The 18953-nt window shown below is 35.5% G+C and overlaps 2 protein-coding genes across 2 annotated transcripts; one reads left to right on the top strand and one right to left on the bottom strand.

The window, feature by feature from the left end:
• On the bottom strand, positions 3786 to 12523 carry LOC18789873 (hepatoma-derived growth factor-related protein 2). The gene is made up of 14 exons (XM_020561549.1): positions 12118 to 12523; positions 10310 to 10513; positions 10023 to 10204; positions 9743 to 9869; positions 9459 to 9656; positions 8875 to 8925; positions 6944 to 7864; positions 6737 to 6847; positions 6434 to 6507; positions 5741 to 5792; positions 5485 to 5571; positions 5364 to 5407; positions 4740 to 4814; positions 3786 to 4665 (listed from the first exon to the last, which is right to left on the bottom strand). The coding sequence occupies exons 1-14, from the start codon at positions 12217 to 12219 to the stop codon at positions 4104 to 4106; spliced, it is 2790 nt and encodes a 929-aa protein (XP_020417138.1). The 5' UTR covers positions 12220 to 12523; the 3' UTR covers positions 3786 to 4103.
• Positions 16389 to 18649, top strand: LOC109946590 (stromal cell-derived factor 2-like protein). Its single transcript, XM_020554910.1, has 6 exons — positions 16389 to 16797; positions 16874 to 17014; positions 17100 to 17240; positions 17513 to 17562; positions 17652 to 17781; positions 18300 to 18649. Exons 1-6 carry the CDS (start codon positions 16699 to 16701, stop codon positions 18381 to 18383), a joined length of 645 nt encoding a protein of 214 aa, XP_020410499.1. The 5' UTR covers positions 16389 to 16698; the 3' UTR covers positions 18384 to 18649.

Below are 18953 nucleotides of genomic sequence, written 5' to 3'. Positions count from 1 at the left end.
TTCCGATACACTATACACCTAGCCTATAATCTTAGCCCGCTGCCGCCGTCTACCTTGCTACCGTAACCACCGCCTACCTTGCTATTGTCCCCGCTGCCGCCAGCCTGCCATCCATCACCATGCTGAATATTGATGCCTTTATTTCTTCACTTGCTTCTAGTTCTACTTCATCTACTGCTTCTCCTACCCCTATTGTGATGGTTCATACCGAATCGTCCACCAACCTATTCTTTGGATTCAAATTGAATGGATCCCACTAAGCGATTTGGGCTTCGATGATTGAACTCTATGCTACTTTACAATGAAAATTGGGTTACCTAACTCATGATTTTGATGTCCCAAATTCCAAAGACCCATAATTTGGAAAGTGGAAAAAAGATTATGCTACCGTGAAAAGTTGGATAATGTGCACTATGGAACCTAGTTTGTTGAATATGTGTCCTGCCTTATCTACTATCGTGTTCACAGGATTTTTGTGTTCTACCTTATCTACTACCGTGTTCACAGGGTTTCTGTGTTCTACTTTTATGTGTTCTTCTATGTGCCATATTTGTTAGGATTTGTTAGTTGTTTCACTCATGGTTTATGACAAGGCATTCTGTACAGTTGTTCGATTGGTTAATATCAAGTATGGTGTGCTATGACTTGCTTGTCAAGTTGGGCATGCGAAATATCTTTGCCTCAACTTTTAGGAGAGTGTTGGCGAGTTCTTACTTAGTTAGGATTTTGATTACTTACCCATTTATCTAGTTCTATTATAACTAAGATTTATTTTTTATTGTAATTTATATTTATTTTTTATTGTAATTTATATTTATTTTTTATTATAATTTAAATTTATTTTTTATTTTATTTATAATTTTATTTTTTTATAAATACCTTCATATTATAGAACAATAAAGATGTGAGCATTTCGCTACTTTTTTTGACAATTAAAACGAGAAAGAAAGTGAGCTGTAGCCTGGCTACTCCTGTCACTGCAAATTGATAAACGAATATAGTAGCCGACTGCAGGAAAAAATTGGTATTTATTGGAAGCAGAGACCACGCCCTTAAAGCCCCCCCCTTAACCTAGTGGCTCCTCCCTCTCCCAACCATCTCAACTTCTCCTTTTCCATTTAAATACTTTATACTTTGGAAGGGATGAAGGGGTGGGGTTGAGGGAGGGGTCATCACTCATCATTCATGGACCACTCGTAATTCCAAAAGGTGTCCCCTTCCAAAACTGTGACACCATTTTTGTCCTCATACTTAAAGCTCGTGGCAATTAAGTTAAGACCATCTAAATCTCTTTTGAAATAGATCAATTATCAACATGAACTCAATTCTTGGAAGTATAATTCAAGTTCTGTAATTTTTTTTTTTTTCCGTGTGTAATTGTAACACAGTCACAAAATGTTACATTCCGCTTATATTATTATCCATGTTTAGTTTTTATTTTTTATGATGCAACTTCTGGAGATGAACTTTTTGTCCCCATCTCAAGTATTATTGAAGTCAAATATGAAATAGCCTAACTCAAATTGTTTAAAGGGAAAGAAAAAAGTCGTCTATATTTAAACATCAAATCAAAATAGGAAGCTGAAAGATAATAAATTTTTTTGTATTTGTCACCTTGACTCTACTTGTTTCCCAATTCCCATCCCCACAGTCGATGGCTATGGGACATTATTTTGTCTAGGAATCTTTACGAGTGCGGATCAATTGCAACCCCATGTGGTTGCTGTCAGTAATGCAATGTGCCAATCTGCATCTGCTAGTGGGTTCCTCTCTTAATCTCAGTTTAATTACTTGTAATCTAATAATAAAACGCGTTTGTATTATATATTAATTCTGAGTTTTTAATTCATCCCATTTGAAATAGCAAATTAAGCATCTGAGTCTGACCATGACCTGCAATAATTAGGGTTAGGGTTTAAAAGCATTTTATGAGTAGGATTTTGTACACGTATGTATGATGTATAGAAATCAAACGTTTTGGTAGCTATACGTAGCAATAGACTCGAGTTATTATCTTTCTATCTGTCATTATTGCAGTCTTGACATTAATGCAGACGCACTTGCAAGTTAAATAATATCAAGTTGAGAAAACGTATAAAAAAGATCACCAAAGTTCAGGAGGAGGATTGACTTGTGTGTATGTGTGCGTGTGTGTGTGTAAAACAATTCTGCCTTTCTGTTTGCTCTCTATTTTCCTTTTGACCAGGAGCTGCATTCACAGTGATCTCCATCAGAGCATTAGATAGAGAAGAAAACTGGGTTTGGCTAGATGACAAAAGGAAAGTCTCACTTTTGACACATGAACCATATCTCCAAATGTTTGTGGCCCTTTCTTTAAAGATTGATACATGACAGGAAATTGCAACTTTGCAGTAATATTTGACCATTGTAGGGTGCAGGCAGAAGCGCCACAATGCAATATACAATATAAAATAAAATAAAATAAAGACAAGCATAGCCAAAGGGATTTGGGAAATTAAGTTTCAACAACCACCAACAATTTGCAAGCCACTAATTTCATAAAACTACCTCAGTGGGGGACAAGTAGATGACTATAGATGTTGTGCGCATGTGGGGTTATCTTTACACTAATCACAAAAGTTTTAAGGGTTCCCCAGCCCAAACAATAATGTATATCCAATTAGGACATCCAGAATATGAGAGTGTGACCTACTGAGAAATTGAATGCCCAAGTTACACAAATTTGATATATAATGGGCAAACAGTACATATATATGATTTTATGTCAACTTTGACTAAAAAAACTTATATCTCGATTATTTTCGTCGGATGATAAAAGAGATAAATACATATTTCTATATAATCAGTTACGGAGGGGCTGTAGTAAACTAGAAAAGTGTAAAATAAGGAATCTCTATTCTAATATTGTAGTGTACACTATAGAGAATTGTTGAGAAAATGTATAAGCAAAGGCCAAAAGAGGTCGTTTTCAACACTAGAAGATACAAAGTCTCTATCGGCTTGAAAAATATTCAAGTCAATTTCGGCTTTTGTGGTTGTTTAAGGTGGAGCACGAAAGGTCAAATCCTTAATTAAAATATAAATTGGACGATACCAAAAAAGGAGGGTTTGTTAGATTTTGTTTACTTCAAAAAAATGTAGTGTTAACTTATGATTTTGGTAGAGCACGAAAAGCCCAAACCTACAATATATAATAATTGGATATATATTGTAGGTTCATTAGGTCTTCCTTCCCTTTCAACATATATATTTTTTATATATTACTGAATTTATGTTCATATTTATGTAAAGAAGCTATGACTCAGCTAGTCAGGTATACTTATCTCCCATTTTAAAAAAAATTTGAAAAAAAAAAACAAATGATTTTTTAATAGAGATTAATTGTATACATATTAAATTACTAAATGACAATTTCCCCTATTATTATTTATGCTCCCTCAGCCTCACCAGCGTTATATTCATCAAATCTGAACTTGGGCTACAACATTTCAAGCGAAGGCTCAAGTCCAGCCCATCATCTTTATGATATTAGATCAGACATTAATAAGGGATAAATTGACTGAATTAGAGTGACATATCACTATTATTTATTTAACTCAATAATAATAATAACGTTTGCATTACATATGGCACTAGTGGGAGACGATGGATGCAGATGGTTGATAATAAGATCTACGGTCAGCAAACAAACCAAAGTTACACAAAGAATGAATAATTTTATTCTATTTCTAACGGGGAGATGGCTTGTTAATAAATCTCAGAACAACATTCAAGAATAGCCACTACTTGGCTCGCTAACAACAAGAGTTTGAAATAATATTAAATTATACGATGGATCTGGCAGCAAGTTCGTTAATAATCTATGACATTATCTATTAAAAACATCTTCTCCAACAAACCTAAACCCCCGAAAGTGGTTCTCTACTGTTGCCTCCAAAATAAACAACAATTAATTCCATCTAGAACATAGATACATCAAAGAAAACTAAGGTTACCCCTACAACCAACATACGCTAGGCTATCAAACAATTCTAGCCACAAATCTGGGAATCATGCCGACGACGATGACAATTAAGATATAAACTAATGCACGGTCACAAGAGAGACTAGATAGATGATGATTAACTCTTGGTTCCCCTCCGTCGTTTCTTACCAGACTTGGTCTCACTTCCCTGTGCCTTGGATAAAGTTGGCGACTTCCTCTTTGTACTTTCTGTTGCTTTCTCAGAATCGCTGGAGCTTTCCTTGATGTCCTCACTGTCTTTCGCCTTCGAACCAGATTTCACCCTGCCCACCCCGTTGGCATTTGCTTTGCCACCACTTGCAGAGGATTTACCCTTGGAAATGGAGGCAGTCTTTGGTGTGCCCTGATTTGACTTCCCAGCCTTCTGTGTGTCTTGCTTCGATTTGGTGGAAGCCCTATGTGTGCTGCTGTCATCTTCCTTGGATTTGGTACTTTTAGGTGTCTGGCTATCATTGTTCTTCGATTTGCTGGATGTCTTCTGAACAACATCAACTGATTTACCACTACTTTTTAGGGTGTGATCCTTCAATTTTCCAATATGCTCATCATCTGATTTTCCAACAGTACCTTTGGATTTGCTATCAGCTTTACTGCCTTCTCTCGATTTACGACCAAATTTAGTAGCTCCACCTTTTGATCTGCCAGAGGAAGCTCCACCCCTAGAAAATTGACTTCATTTAGAAATTTACAGAAATAATGACATCAATTTTTAATAACACAAAATTGCACTCACAATTTGGGTGAGATATCCATCTTTTCTGCCTTAGTTGCCTCTTCAGCATTTATTTTCACTTTCCTCTTCAGAGGCCTGGTTATGACAGCAGAACATCAAGGAGGACATCACCACAATTTCCATAAAACAAACACTTGCCAAATATATAAAGCAAAATATAACAGAAAGATCAGGAATCGAAACTTGATATTGAGGACTTTATGTCAGATCCTAAACCTTAAAACATAGAAATATACAGCAACAGATTCTCAGGTTTAAGTTTATGATTTAGGAAGTAGACTCCAGGCAGCAATGTTGAGGGTGGTTTATCTGAATCATCCATCTTCAAGAAGAATCTAGGTGCCCATTGCTAGACACGTTAGACTGAAATACTGACTCAATAAACAAAACAGAAAAACATTAAAAGTTTCATCAACATAGCACAATTTTCAAGACAAGTCAAGTCAAGTCAATGACACGAGAACAAATTTAGTACACAAGGGTGACATTCAACAGAATCAGAATATCTGGATGTCACATTCAATCTATGGTATGATGCAGAATATAGCTTTAAAATCTGAAGCTTAAAGACTAAATGTTAAGTTCTAAATTATATAGTACATATCAGAAGTGAAAAATACATACACTTCAGATGAGGCATCATGACTTGATTGATCAGTTTCTTGCTCCTGTAAACAAAAATATCTCAGTGCACAACTTAAGCAAGTAAAGATGAAAACTAGCAAATAGAATGTCAGTTACCAACCTCGTCTGAGCCAAAATCACCTTCTATATACTCCCACTTCTCTTTTTTAAGATTTAGTACTTCTTGATCACCATCAATATACAATACCTGTGCAAGAATGGCAAGAGTACAAAGAATTGAGTAATATCAGGTTTCATTTTTAGACAATAATAACATTAAAATGAAAAGTTTGTGATCAATTCAACTAAATACGAAAGAATATAGTGTACACAAAATCTATTAAAAAAAATTGAGACTTTCATAGTTAGCATCTCACCTTATGCTTCTTTTTAGCAGGATCAAAAGAATCAACAACACCTTTATAATACCTGTAAAATTATAAATAAGATATTATAGACAAACTAAAACTTCAAAATTTAAAACCATAAAGAAATTCCTTAATCTAGTTCTTCTATAAGAATCCTATTTAAAAGGAAAATTCAGCAGGAAACAATCTGTGCCCGCCCCCATGAAAACTTTTTTTTTTAAAGGATAACAAAAAAAAAAAAAAAAAAAAGGAGAGAAACAAAGCAGGAGTCATCAAAAAGTTGCTAATGCAGAACTCTATTGAACAACCTAGTAGACTTTTATATGTGGACCTTCAAAACTCCCTAAAAGGCTGCAACAAAGGCACTGCATTTACGAGACATTTCTACTTACACCAAGTAACACTACTTTAAGTGCAGAACAATAAATGTATAGCAAAAACATAGTACAATTTTAAGTTGTTTGGAATCATAATCACTACAGAAATAAGAAGAAAATATAGTAGCACTTCTTAAACATTACAAATTGCATATAGTATAGTGGATACTGAAATTGAAAGCTAATATACGTCGTGCCCGTATAGGTTGAGATATAATAACATCATAAAAATATTGAGAAAATATTGACCAAACAGTTATGTGCAAACTCCTGCATTGCATAGGAGAAATATTGAGAAAACATTGAACCCAAGGTCAGCACTTACCTACGATCTTTTGGCCACCAAACTTGAATCTTTGAACCAACCACATCCTCACCAAAATCTTTGGCACCAGATCCCTGAAAAGGTAATAAACCAGTAAGACTTTATGCATAAGCAAAATCAAATGAGTCTTTAAGCAAACTTAAGTGTTGAATACAAGCCTGATTACTTGAACTGTATGGACACTTGAAAAAACCTAAAATATAGAAGGCTGACAGCAATTGATGGGATAAAGGACTAAGAACACTAAAAAAGAAATTGGACAAAACATACAAATTGCAACGAAATAGACTAAAGCATGTATACCTTCTCTTTTCCTGAAGCACGCTTCCTCTTTGAATTTGTCTTAGGAGTCTCCTCCAGGGGAGGTTCATCCTTGGTTGATTTTGTGGCCGTCTTAGGTGTTGACATCATCTCCTAAATAATAGCAGTTATTTTGTTTAAAATGTATTTAACAATAGAAATCAATGAAAAAATATCAAAGGCATAACTGCAAGGCCAATAAGAAAGTACTTTGTCATCATCTTTAGATGAAGATTTTGTTGCATCCTTTCCAGAAGTAACTTTTCCACGACCACGCCTTTTCTTATCTTCTGGTTGCTTTATAGAGGAACCATCATCTGTTTTAGTGCTTCCATCTACCTTCTTAGCTGATTTCTGGTTTGCCTCTGAATCACTTGTGGTGCCACTTTCCTTTCTAGATGCATCCACAACAATTGGATTTTTATTCTCATTAGAAATACCACCAGACCCCCTTTTCCCCGTGCGTCTACTTGGTTTTAATTCTGAATCACTTGTCCCATCAGTTGCCTTAATGGGTTCATCATCTGCAAATGCTGCAGTCCCTTTATTGGAACTATCTTTCTTCTTGTTCCGTCCAGCCTTTTTGGAACGACTTTCATCAGGAAGGCTCTCACTTGCGGACCGAGAAGCAACAACAGCAGATTCCTTCTCCAATGCCTTTGAAGAGAGGTTAACATCAGATCCTTTCTCCTTTTCTGATGGCACAGCTGCCTCCTCAGAAGGAGCCTCGTGAGGTGAACTCGGAACATCTTCTGTGACACTTTTATGGTCAGGTTGTGTCTCAGTATCTTCCTCATTATCAACTTCTCGATTTTCTGAAGGTTCTGTTGAATTTGTTGACAAATTATAATCCCCTGCCTTTTCCTTCATAGCTTGTTCTGGAATTTGTTCTGCATCAACAGCTTTCTGAGTCTCCAAACTATCAGGTTCAGCATTACTTGATGCATTTGGATCTTTCTGATCCTCAGTATCGTCACCCTCCTCCTGCTTCTTTAAGGCATTTGACTCAGCAAAAGAGTCATCTTCTCCAGTCTCTGTATTACCATTGTTCATAACTAACTGCGAGGATTTGTCAATAGCAGGATCAACTTGGTCAGGAGAAACTGCTGCTTCAGCCTTCCCTTTATCCACCTGGAAAGACAAAGAGAACAAGTAAAATAACCCATTTCAATCCAAAATATTAAGCGTAAGTGTGGTTTTCCAACCTCAACTCTCACCCTAATCAAACTAAACCCCCCGAACTAAAAAGTCAGCCAATTTAGCCCTTCCCGTTAAGTTTTTCGAATTTCTTCCAAATTTCCGTTAATAATAAGAGTAAATTTGTAATTTCAAGTAAAATAAAAAGTCAAATATATAAAACCAAAGCCAAAATAATAAAATAAAATAACCAGCCAACCACAGGCCCACCCTCTTCACCACAGCCCCATCTTACCATCTGCCACAACCCAACCCCTTCTTGTGAATGAGGCCGAAGATCGATAAGGGAACTTAGAGTGAGACTGAAATAAGGAACCTTTTGAAGACCCAAAACCCAATGAACTCTCAAATATATTGTGACAATGGTGCAGAACCAAACCATTTTGAAGACCTGGAACTCTTGGAGTTTTAATTAAGGAGCAGATGCAGTTGGGCCTAAGTAGATAGAGAGAGAGAGAGAGAGAGAGAGAGAGAGAGAGAGAGAGAACTATCATATGCTGGCACTTAAAGATATGGAAGGCCAAAAATGCAATTCTACAAAGTGAGTGGAGTTATAGGTCTTCCTCAGTGACAATGGTTCAGTCATGTTGTGATTGTTGTTTCAGATCCGTGTATCATTTCTTTTATTATATTTATTTTATAAAAATATTTTGGTTTTTAATGATATTTATAAAATTAAAAAAACTTAAATAGTAAGTCACACGACTTTTAGGATGGAAAAATTGATCAAATTTGAAAATTTTGACAGGCTAAATTGGATGTTCCAATGAGGTGGAGTACGAAATTGGCTGATTTTTTAGTTTAGGGGGTTAAGTTTGATTAGGGTGATAGTTGAGGGTGTAAAATGGCTGAAAACCCTAAAATTAATGTGTATAAATAAATAGAAGCGCAAGTAAAAAAAAATTTATAAAGGAAGGGAGTTGACAGAAGAAGACACAACTCACCTGGGCAGCCTCATCAGAAGATTCCCTAATTGCTGACTTGTCCTCAGCAGCCTGAAGTATCAATGGTTAATACAAATTGCTGACTTGATTCACAAAGACAAATATCAATACAAAGACATCATCGGCCAATAACAGGCTGTTTGACCTTGGGCATGAAACAACGGGCACAAGAAACCCTCGTGTCACACCAAACCACCCCTACCCTAAGAGGAGGAAAAAAAAAACAAAAAAAAACAAGCATGCTGTGGCATCTTAGATAATCATCAATGTTCTTGGACAAGCTACCAAAGCATTAAGGGTAAAAAATAAAACCAGCGATCAAACTAGAGTTGTCAACTAATTGTTATTAGCTATTCATTTTTCTCAGAAACACCAAAGAAAAAAATGTACCTACCGTCCAAAACACCAAAGGGGCAAGGCCCATACATCTATGGGTTACCCTAAACTCTTCAATTTTCAAAAACCACTCTTGCTCTCACTTGTTAAAGAGAAATAATAACAATACATACATTTCCTCCCAAATCTCCAGACTCTCTCTCAATAAAAGAATGAACATCAATGTCTTAATAATATGAAGATCTTACCACATTTTCATCAGCATCAAAACCTTCGTTCGGCTCATCATCACCAGCTGCCTCTTGGCATATCGAGGCTACAACTTTACTATAATCATCTAAAGCAATGCCCAAGCATTTGACTTGCTCTATCATGTAAGGCTTAAGTTTAGTAGCACAGCTTTCAAGTACTCTCTCCCCCAACTTCCTTGCAATTGGTAATATATCCTGGAGGAAAAAAATATAATTAGCAAATTGAAAAATAAAACAGGAAGTAGAAAGTACTAATTGTCAATTAAAAAAAAATGACTTACCTCATTGTCATTTTTCACACTATCTAATAAGGGAGATATTAGCTCAAGAGAAATATCCTCACTTTCTTCTAAAACAAGAGTCATAATCGTCTCCATGGATGAGAAAACATTTTCTGGGTGATAGTCCCTGAAAACATTAAGAGCCAAACATATAATAAGGTTCAGTTTTCAACAAAGTATCAGCTTACAAGTCTTACTCCACAAGTGGAAGCAAACATTCCTGAAAGTATATATATACACACATAAAGTAATGACAAGAACTCAACTTAAGACTTTGTACCTTATTGACTTAAGGAAATGCTGGAACATTTCAAGAATCAATGCATCACATTCAAGATCCAACATCACCACACATGACCGGACCTTGGCAACAGTTTCAAGAATCGAAGTCCTCTTTGCATATGATCGGCTGGACTTGTCATATAGATTCTCAAATGAAGATACGATAAGCTGAAAGACCTCCTGCATGCATATACAATTTAAGAAGTTTAAATTTTCTTTAAAATATGGAATATGTGTACACAAGACAGATGAAGAATCAGTATGACCTAGATCAATTCCAGGTACCTTCATTTGGTCATCATCATACGGTGCATCAGGTGCAGTTATTCTTGTTATCTCACTGATGCAAGATGCAACAGCAACTTTGACATCAGGATCTGAATGCCTTAAAAGCTGTTCAGCAACCAATGCTTTCTGTGACGGAGAAAGTGCAGTTTGCATTGACTTGGTAGGTGATTGCTCTACCTTTGATAGACAACTCTCGACACTCTAACATCACCAGGAAAAAAAAAACAAAATATTAGCCAAAGCTAGTGACCTTGAGAACAACAAATTAAATCAATAATATTTAATTCTCCCATTGCAAATTTTTTGAAACTAAGGGCAATAACCATTCATTGATGACAGTTAAGATGTGTAGTGCCCTTCATTACGAGGTTAAGAGTGGTGAAGATTTCAAGTGACATGACTACTCTCCCGGTTTTTCACTACACTTTATAAGCCTTTGAGACCCAAATCCTACATATGGGATTCAGAAGACAATCATGTATCATGTATTAATGTTGGTTGTTGAGCCTGGAACAACTCGTCAACGACAAAAATAAGGTTCTCCTTCAATGGAAGGATAAAAAAGGCAAATAAAACCAATTGAAACCAAAGAGACAAGAATTAAACACCACCGAAACGAGAAGAATGTTATTCTTCCACCTAAGCCAAATATGTTCAAAAACATTAAATTAACTTGATCTGAAACCAGCGAAAGAAAAATTTAACAACATTGACAAGTTTCTATGAAAATTACATTAACCGGAACCTGGAAAGAAAGAATATACAACAGTAACAAACTTTAAAAGAAATAACAACAAATAACTGGCCTTCATTTTAAGAAAGGTACCAATAATAAATTCACATAGAAAACATGATGCATACAGGGAGAAATGAACAGCAATGCAAACCTCAATTAATACAAGCTCCTTTTCCGGAAAGTGTAATGCAAAGTAACCAAAAATATTTACATTACATTCTTTCCAAATATCTACTAGGGACAAGCATAGGACAAATATCCAAAACGAAATGACTTTCCTGAGCATTAAATGAAACTTGAAATGATCGGCCTTCAATTTGATTTCTTAGACAAGTATCTTCATAAGATAATTTGTATTTCCTTTGCTGTATATGATAAAAACTAACCTTAAAATTATCTAAAACCTTCATCATTCTTAAAAATTAAAACTTAATTGGTATTACATTAAATGCATAAACCATATTATCATCCCACTGTGCAGGAAACCACAAAAATATGCATCATTTACTTTTACTTTGGCTAGGCATAATTGACGTTAACGTACCGCTTTTAGACCTGTGTTATGTTCACACTGAGGGACAAAAAGAGTAAAATACTAAAAAGCCTAAAAGGAAAGTGAGCTAGAGACTCAAACCCCTCGTCCTCAACCTCATGAAAACACGACATTACGGCATAGAAAGGCTACCTAGGACTTCATGCATGGCATATGAAAGTATTGTTCGTGCCTAAAGCTTAAAGAGGTGAAGAATATCCGATAATACAAGCAATACCAATCACATGAACATGCAGCGCAAGATTAAAATGGGAATAAGACTTTAGAACGGATCGTCAAAAAATAAAACCGTGGAAATTGTATAAAACCTCTTAATTCCCACATCAGAAGCTTTCATAACAATAAAATTCGAAACTCATTCACTAAATTGACAACTAACCACACAGAAAGGAGTATAATAAAATAAAAACGCGAAATTAACCAAGGAACAAAAACCACTGAAAGGCACAAACTTCACCGTTCGAAAAGAAAACGAAATAGAAAACCATAACCATTCGAAAGGGAATTGGGGCTTACGTCGAGAAGAGGAAGGAGGTCTTCGACGGAAGACGGAGGTTCCAAGAGCTGATTCCCAGCTTCCGTAAGCTGGGCTTCGAGCTCCTTGTCCGCCGACGCCATTGTTGCGCGCTTTCCTATTTCTTGCTTTAGATCCTTGACAATCTCGCAGCTCTAGCCCTAATTTCACACCATTGAAGGCCCAGAACCACACGAATCGATGAGAGAGAGCGATCGGAAAAGTTTAGGAGAGAGAAAGTTAGGGTTTTCCCCTTCTTTCTTTTTAGAGAGAGAAAGTGAATGAGAGTTTTCGATATTGTTTTTGCATATAAAAATTATTTATGTCGTTCATTCACTCGCTCGCTCTCGTTTATATTTTTTCTTTTTTATACCGTCTCTCTCTCTCTCTCTCATCCCATCCCACTCTCCGAGCCTCAGTCGTTGTTTGTGTTAAATAAATAAAATTTTATTTTCTGCCCTTAAAAAGAGAATCCAGCGAAGCTTGGCTCGGAATCCGCGGGATTGTGAATTGGAGTTCAATTTGAGATTTCAAATCCGCCTTTGGATCTTCTTGGTGGGGCCCACCTAGGGGTCCTTCAACGACTAGATTTATCGCTGCTTTTCCCTTTTCTTGGGAAGACTTTTTTTTTTCTTCCCCCAAAACTGAATAAATGTCTAGAGTCTCCAGTCTTCCCGTGCTGTCTGTGTATTTGTATAATAAAATACGTATAGTGATTTGTATAATAAAATATGTATAGTGATTTTATATCGTAAAAGGAATTAAAATATATATATACGGAGCTAGATATATGATGAGTTTAAAAGCCAATTTAACATTGATGTACTATGAAAATAATCGTTATTAGATTTGCTGTAAGAAAAAATAGTTTTGCGTTTGGTAAATTTTTTGTTAAAAGTGATGTTGATACAATAATCAGTTTCTAAGTGTTTGGTAATTTTTTTTGTGAAAATGTTGTGAGTTATGTATAAAAACTAAAAAAGGCATTATGTTGAAATGACTTTTATGTTAAAGTGTTTGATAAAAGGGAAAACACTTTCACTTTCACGTTTTTTTTTTTTGTATTAAATATATTTTCATCACACTCTAAAAATTATTTTAATTATATACTATGTTGAAAATTAAATATTTGTATCCAAATGCTCTAAACTAATGTTTCAAGTTAAATCAATATATTCCATTAATAATAAATATTCTGTCAAAGAACCAAAGAAACAAAAACATGAACAGAAAAAAAAATACAAATAAAAATCAGTATAAAAAACTATTTAAGTTAAAACCCTATAAATTAAAGAGAGAGTGAATAATAAAATTTACAGTTAAAACTCTAGAAATTAAAGAGAAATAGTGTGCTTTAATTGAGAAGAAATAAACATAATTGCCTCTTACCTGAGTCTTATGGCTTCTCAGGAGTGTGCTTCAATTGATTCAATAAGAAAAAATAAAGGAGATTCACTATTATACCAAATATATGAGCCCAAATTATATATATATATAAATAATAATAAAAACCATATATGAAATAGACTTTAGAAACACACTCAAAGCCCATTTATAATATAACAAAAAGACTTTTAACTTCTTTTAAATTATAAAACTGCCATTAATTTCTTAAAACAAACCCAACCCAAAAACCTTATAAAAAAGCCCAAAACACTCAATAGGGCATCAAAACAATTTAATAATCAAAATTCATTTCAATAGATCTAGCTGTCATTTTTTGAATTTTTTTGAGGTTTGTTTATAAAAATTAAATGGTGTAGAGTTTATTTATAGTTTTAGTGCTAAGAATGGGTATATGACTAAATATCTCAAAAAGTTATAGGAAGAATAGAAGATATTCAAGAGAACGAAAACTCTGTGAAAAATATGGCGTGAAGAAGTAAAGGAATGCGAAGGAGAAAATGCACGAATAGAAAAGAGTGTGTGAAATAAATTGGGGTATTTTCGGAAGTTTGTAAATTTCATTATACCTAGCACCCATTTGAAACTGAATCCTGCATAATCAGAAAATAAAAACACCTCATTAGTTGTTTTCATTTATAGCTTTCTCTCACAGCAATTTTTAACAATAAGTGATTTTATCATAGTTTACCAAATAGGCTGGGCTTACCAAAAAATAAATAAAAATCATTTATCACTCCAAATAAGCAATGCCAAGTATGCACTAAGCATCGTATAAAATGACTTGCGATTTAATTGTCATTATTAAAATGCATTTGGTAATTTTTTTTAATCGATAAGTATAAAATAAAGATAATATTCCTTTGGTATCCACAGGCCATGGGATCTTATCATATTAGGCAAATTCAAGTAAAGAAAGGCTTTCTTTGGGACAAAAAAAAAGTACAGAAAATCTCTCAAATTTTAAGCGGGAAAAAAACAGGAATGATTATTTCACTTACAAAAGTAATAAAAAAGGATGGTGTAATTTAGGAGGACCAGGGAGGATGGACATGTAAGTAACTGCCTTTTAAATACCTTCCTTTTCTTTTCTTTTTCTAATATATATTAACTAGCCTCTCTGCACGCGCTTCCGCGCATGCGAAAGGTTTTTTTAAAAAAAAATTTAAATTTATTTTAGAATTAAAAAAGATAATGGATATTTGTGTTCCATAAAAATAGGATCCATTATCTGAATTTTCTTTTAATTTTAATTTTTTTTAATACGAAAAATTGTGAATTTACTATATTATCCTCATTTAATTAATAATTTCAATTCTTAATGTTTGCATTAACCAAGGGCATTTTTTGGTATTTTGAATGTTTCACCATTCTCTGCCTTTTGCTTTATATATATAGATTATGGAAACTTTTTTTATTACAAAAATATTTATAAGTGATTTTTTGTACAAGTTGATAGTTTAAACTACTCTAACGTTCGTAAAAAGATATCAAACTCTAGTTTACAGAATCGGGTACATTACATTGGCCAATTGATGTAAACTAACGGGAAACTTTGGAAAAGCCCAAAGGAGAGAAATTTTTTTTAAAAGAAGTCAAAATGGACAAAATTGCCCTTATTTATTTTTGGATTTCGTAAAGAATCCTTTACATTTGCATGTCTTTGATTTGAAAGTTTAGAGGTTTTTCTGTCTTTTTTGAAAAAACTTTGACTTTTTCCAAAAATGAGAGTTTTTTTATGAGTAAAACCTAAATTTACTAAAACTATATTCATATCGATATTCTTTTATAAAATTGGACCATGCATATGGAACAACACACATTATATAAGGAAGGAAGATTTTAATCGATTTTTCTTTCCTAATATATTACGAGGATTTAGAGAAAAAAATAGTTGGTTGATTAGTCGTCAATTCAACTAAAATTAGTTGACCATGAATCCAGTCATGCTGCATTTATGATAGTGTGTCATGGTGGGTTGGGGGAAATTTTAAAATTTTAGCCTTTTGGTAACTATATATATATATATATATATATATATATATAGAGCTTTCATTGAGGGATTCAGGGACACCTCTTGTAGGCCCTACTCCGGATTGTATTTCACTAATCCAAACTGTCTATTTTGTAGATACTCATTCAAAGATCATCCCTACAAAAAATCACTTGAATCCGATATCATTTGACCACTCAATTAAGTTATTGAAATTTTAGCATTTTCTTGAAGTACCGTGTTCATTGATTTTGTAAGACACAATTGGATGTCGAAATGGTTTCCGATTTGTCTAATTTTTTGTTAGGATGATCTATGAATGAAGACCTAAAAAATAGATGGTTTGAATTATTGGGAAAAAAATTATAGGGTACCCTAAAGGGCGTCCCTCAAATAATTTTATTTGAGGGATCCCTCAATAGAAGGGAGAACTTGGAGAGATCGATGAGTGGTACTTACCGCTGGGCGAAGAGGAGGTTTGTTTGACCAATAAGAATGGGGAATTATTTTTCATAAATATTTATATGTCATACATCAATAAAATTTGTTCAAAGGGCATTTTTAACGAACCATTCATGTGTGACCATACATTAACGACTGAAAACCACTCAGGTGCGACTGCAAAACAGCGGCTACTGCCTTGCGGGCACCGATTAATGGGATTGGGTCGAACCCGGCCCATTAATAAGCCCAATTATGCTTGTATCAATCTTATTTCACTGGCTTCCTCAAGAATCCGAACCTTTTGGGCCGCAACGCGGTTTTACATCATACGTCCAGTAACAACCTTCCATGTCAATACAATGCTAACGTGTCACGTTCCCATTCGCTGATCCCATGTCACAACAGCAGCGCTCTCCAACCAGAAAACAGACTCATACATTCACAAATTACAGGCAGAGAGAGAAAGAGTCACAGTCACAGACCGAAACCCCAAAAGGCCAAATCCCTAAATTCACATTTCCAAATCCCAAATCCAGATTTCCAGTTCCCTTTTGTAGGGAGTCTCACCGTGGCTTCTTCAGGTTCGCCGAGTTTGAGTCGAAGAAAACCCTCCAACTCTTCTGCTCCGTCGTCTTCCACAGAACCGGGTCGGGTCGTGGGGCGAGTCACAGTACCCAGGCGGGCTTCGGAGCCTGAGTTTCCCTTCTGGCAACAGAACTGGTTCATAGCATTACTCTTTGTTATGGCGATGGGTTTCTTCTGCCTTGCTCTGTTCCTCATCTTCGGCCTCGATCTCGATACAGGCTACGCTGCTTCCGCTTCTACCTCCGAGGGCGTCGAGGTTCATATCCACCTCCATTTCCTATTTGATTTGATATTTTTTGGGAATTTTGTATAATTGAATTGCGATTGGGCAGGTGACGTACGGGACTGTGCTGAAGCTGATGCACGAGAAGACCAAGTTTCGCCTGCATTCCCACGACGTGCCGTATGGTTCCGGTAGTGGTCAGCAGTCTGTCACTGGTTTTCCCAACGTTGACGATGCAAATAGCTACTGGGTATGGTGTTCTCTTCTGTTTCTCCTCGTCTCTGTTTCTTGGGTGTGGTTTGGTTACAGTTACTGAACTGGGTTTTCGTTTGCAGATTGTTAGACCTGAGCTCGAAACAGCTGCCAAGCAAGGTGATAGCATTCCAAGTGGGACAATTATCAGGTTGCAGCACATGAAGACTAGGAAATGGCTGCACAGCCATTTGCACGCCTCCCCCATAACTGGCAACCAAGAGGTTTCAAAACTCTTCTTTTTCTTACCAACCTTTCGTAATGGTCATTGGTCAAGCATTATTTATTTTTGTTTTGTATGCTTGTACTTGTGTTTGTCGGGCTTACTTGTAATTATGAATTGGTGACCCACTGAATATTAGAATCTTTGCGACCTGATTTTGTAAATGGCTTTTCCAGTATTATTTGTAGACAGTTTGAATCTGTTTCCTTTTGTATAATCAAGTGTCGGGCCATTATTACGTCTGAAATGACTTGCATAATCCATTCGGTGTAGGTGAGCTGCTTTGGGGGAGAATCTGAATCTGATACTGGTGATCACTGGAGGTGAGAAGCGAATTGATTTGTTCATAGGAGATTAGACTGTATTTTTCATCTTCATTGCTCATGAATTGGGTTGGTGTGGTATTTTGTAGGGTTATGATTGAAGGGAGTGGGAAGACCTGGAAGCAGGATCAAAGGGTTCGAATTCAGCATGTCGACACAGGTGTTTATCTACATAGTCATGACAAGAAGTACACCCGCATTGCCGGGGGACAGCAGGAGGTAAGAATAATGAAACTAAACTCCATATCTCCACCAGTAAATGAAAATGAAATTTCTAAGTTCGTTGGTCACTTGCGTTTTTTTAGGGGTTTCTGTTGGTGCGTTGAGTCTGGATTGTTAATAATGGTGCTTATTACTGATTATGCCCTATACTCTTAATGATTTGTTTTACTTTCACACCTATCTCTGGATTTTACATTTACGCATTTTCTTGATTTGGTGGTGTACTAGACATTCCAATAATTCTGTAAAGTCCGTATGTTGTAAACTAAATAGCTTGAATTTGATTGCTTTGAGTGTGTTCCGCGGCTTAACAAAGAAATTTTACAATACAATAAGTTATTGCAATGTTAGTGTTAAGCTGGGCAAGAAAAGTTATTTCAAATATAACTGTCATATCTATGGAAAACAATTTTACTTGTTTTTTTTTCCCCATTTATGTAACAGTAGTGGAGATAAACTTTTTGATAAATCATTGTTGAAGTCGTGCTAAATATTATCCTTTCACTATGATCTAGGTTTGCGCTGTCAGAGAAAAACGCGCGGACAATGTTTGGTTGGCAGCTGAAGGCGTGTACCTCCCGGTCGGTGAAACCAAGTAGATTCTAGTAATTTAGGATGAATCACTCTATAAAAACAGGTATACGGGTTTTGGAATTTTTTTGGTGGCTGGTACCTGGTCCCATAATAGTTGTAGTAGATGTTGTCATGAAGGAAGATATGTTTTAAGATTACAATGTTATCTGATATTGTCAATGTTGTTTTCCTCTGGAACTTTCCCCTGTATCTTGTGCTCTATCGTTTTAGTGATTAAGCAATGATTAAGTGGTCAGCTTTAGCTGAATTAATGAACTGTGACATAACACAATTCAAGATGTCCATGAACACCATCTATAAGCTGCAATGGGCAGAACACTAGTTTTCGTTGATTTCTTTGTTAATTGAAATGCGAGTTTCAACAGCAATGCATTTCCAGCCCACATGAGTATTCTCATTTGGGCAATTTACTTTCAAAGCAAAAGCCCGTTGAGCTCAAAAGGGAAGGCTTGAAGAAGGCTTCTTTTTACAGAACCATAAGTATGATATGGGCTCATTGTTGAAGTCACTGGGTACCCATTTATCATCCCTAGTCGTATTCCATTCCACCAGTGCAGAAATTGACCTTTGCTGGG

The sequence above is a fragment of the Prunus persica genome, chromosome G1, assembly GCF_000346465.2.
Source record: "Prunus persica cultivar Lovell chromosome G1, Prunus_persica_NCBIv2, whole genome shotgun sequence".
Taxonomy (NCBI): domain Eukaryota; kingdom Viridiplantae; phylum Streptophyta; class Magnoliopsida; order Rosales; family Rosaceae; genus Prunus; species Prunus persica.
This window is presented reverse-complemented; position numbering and strand designations above follow the sequence as displayed.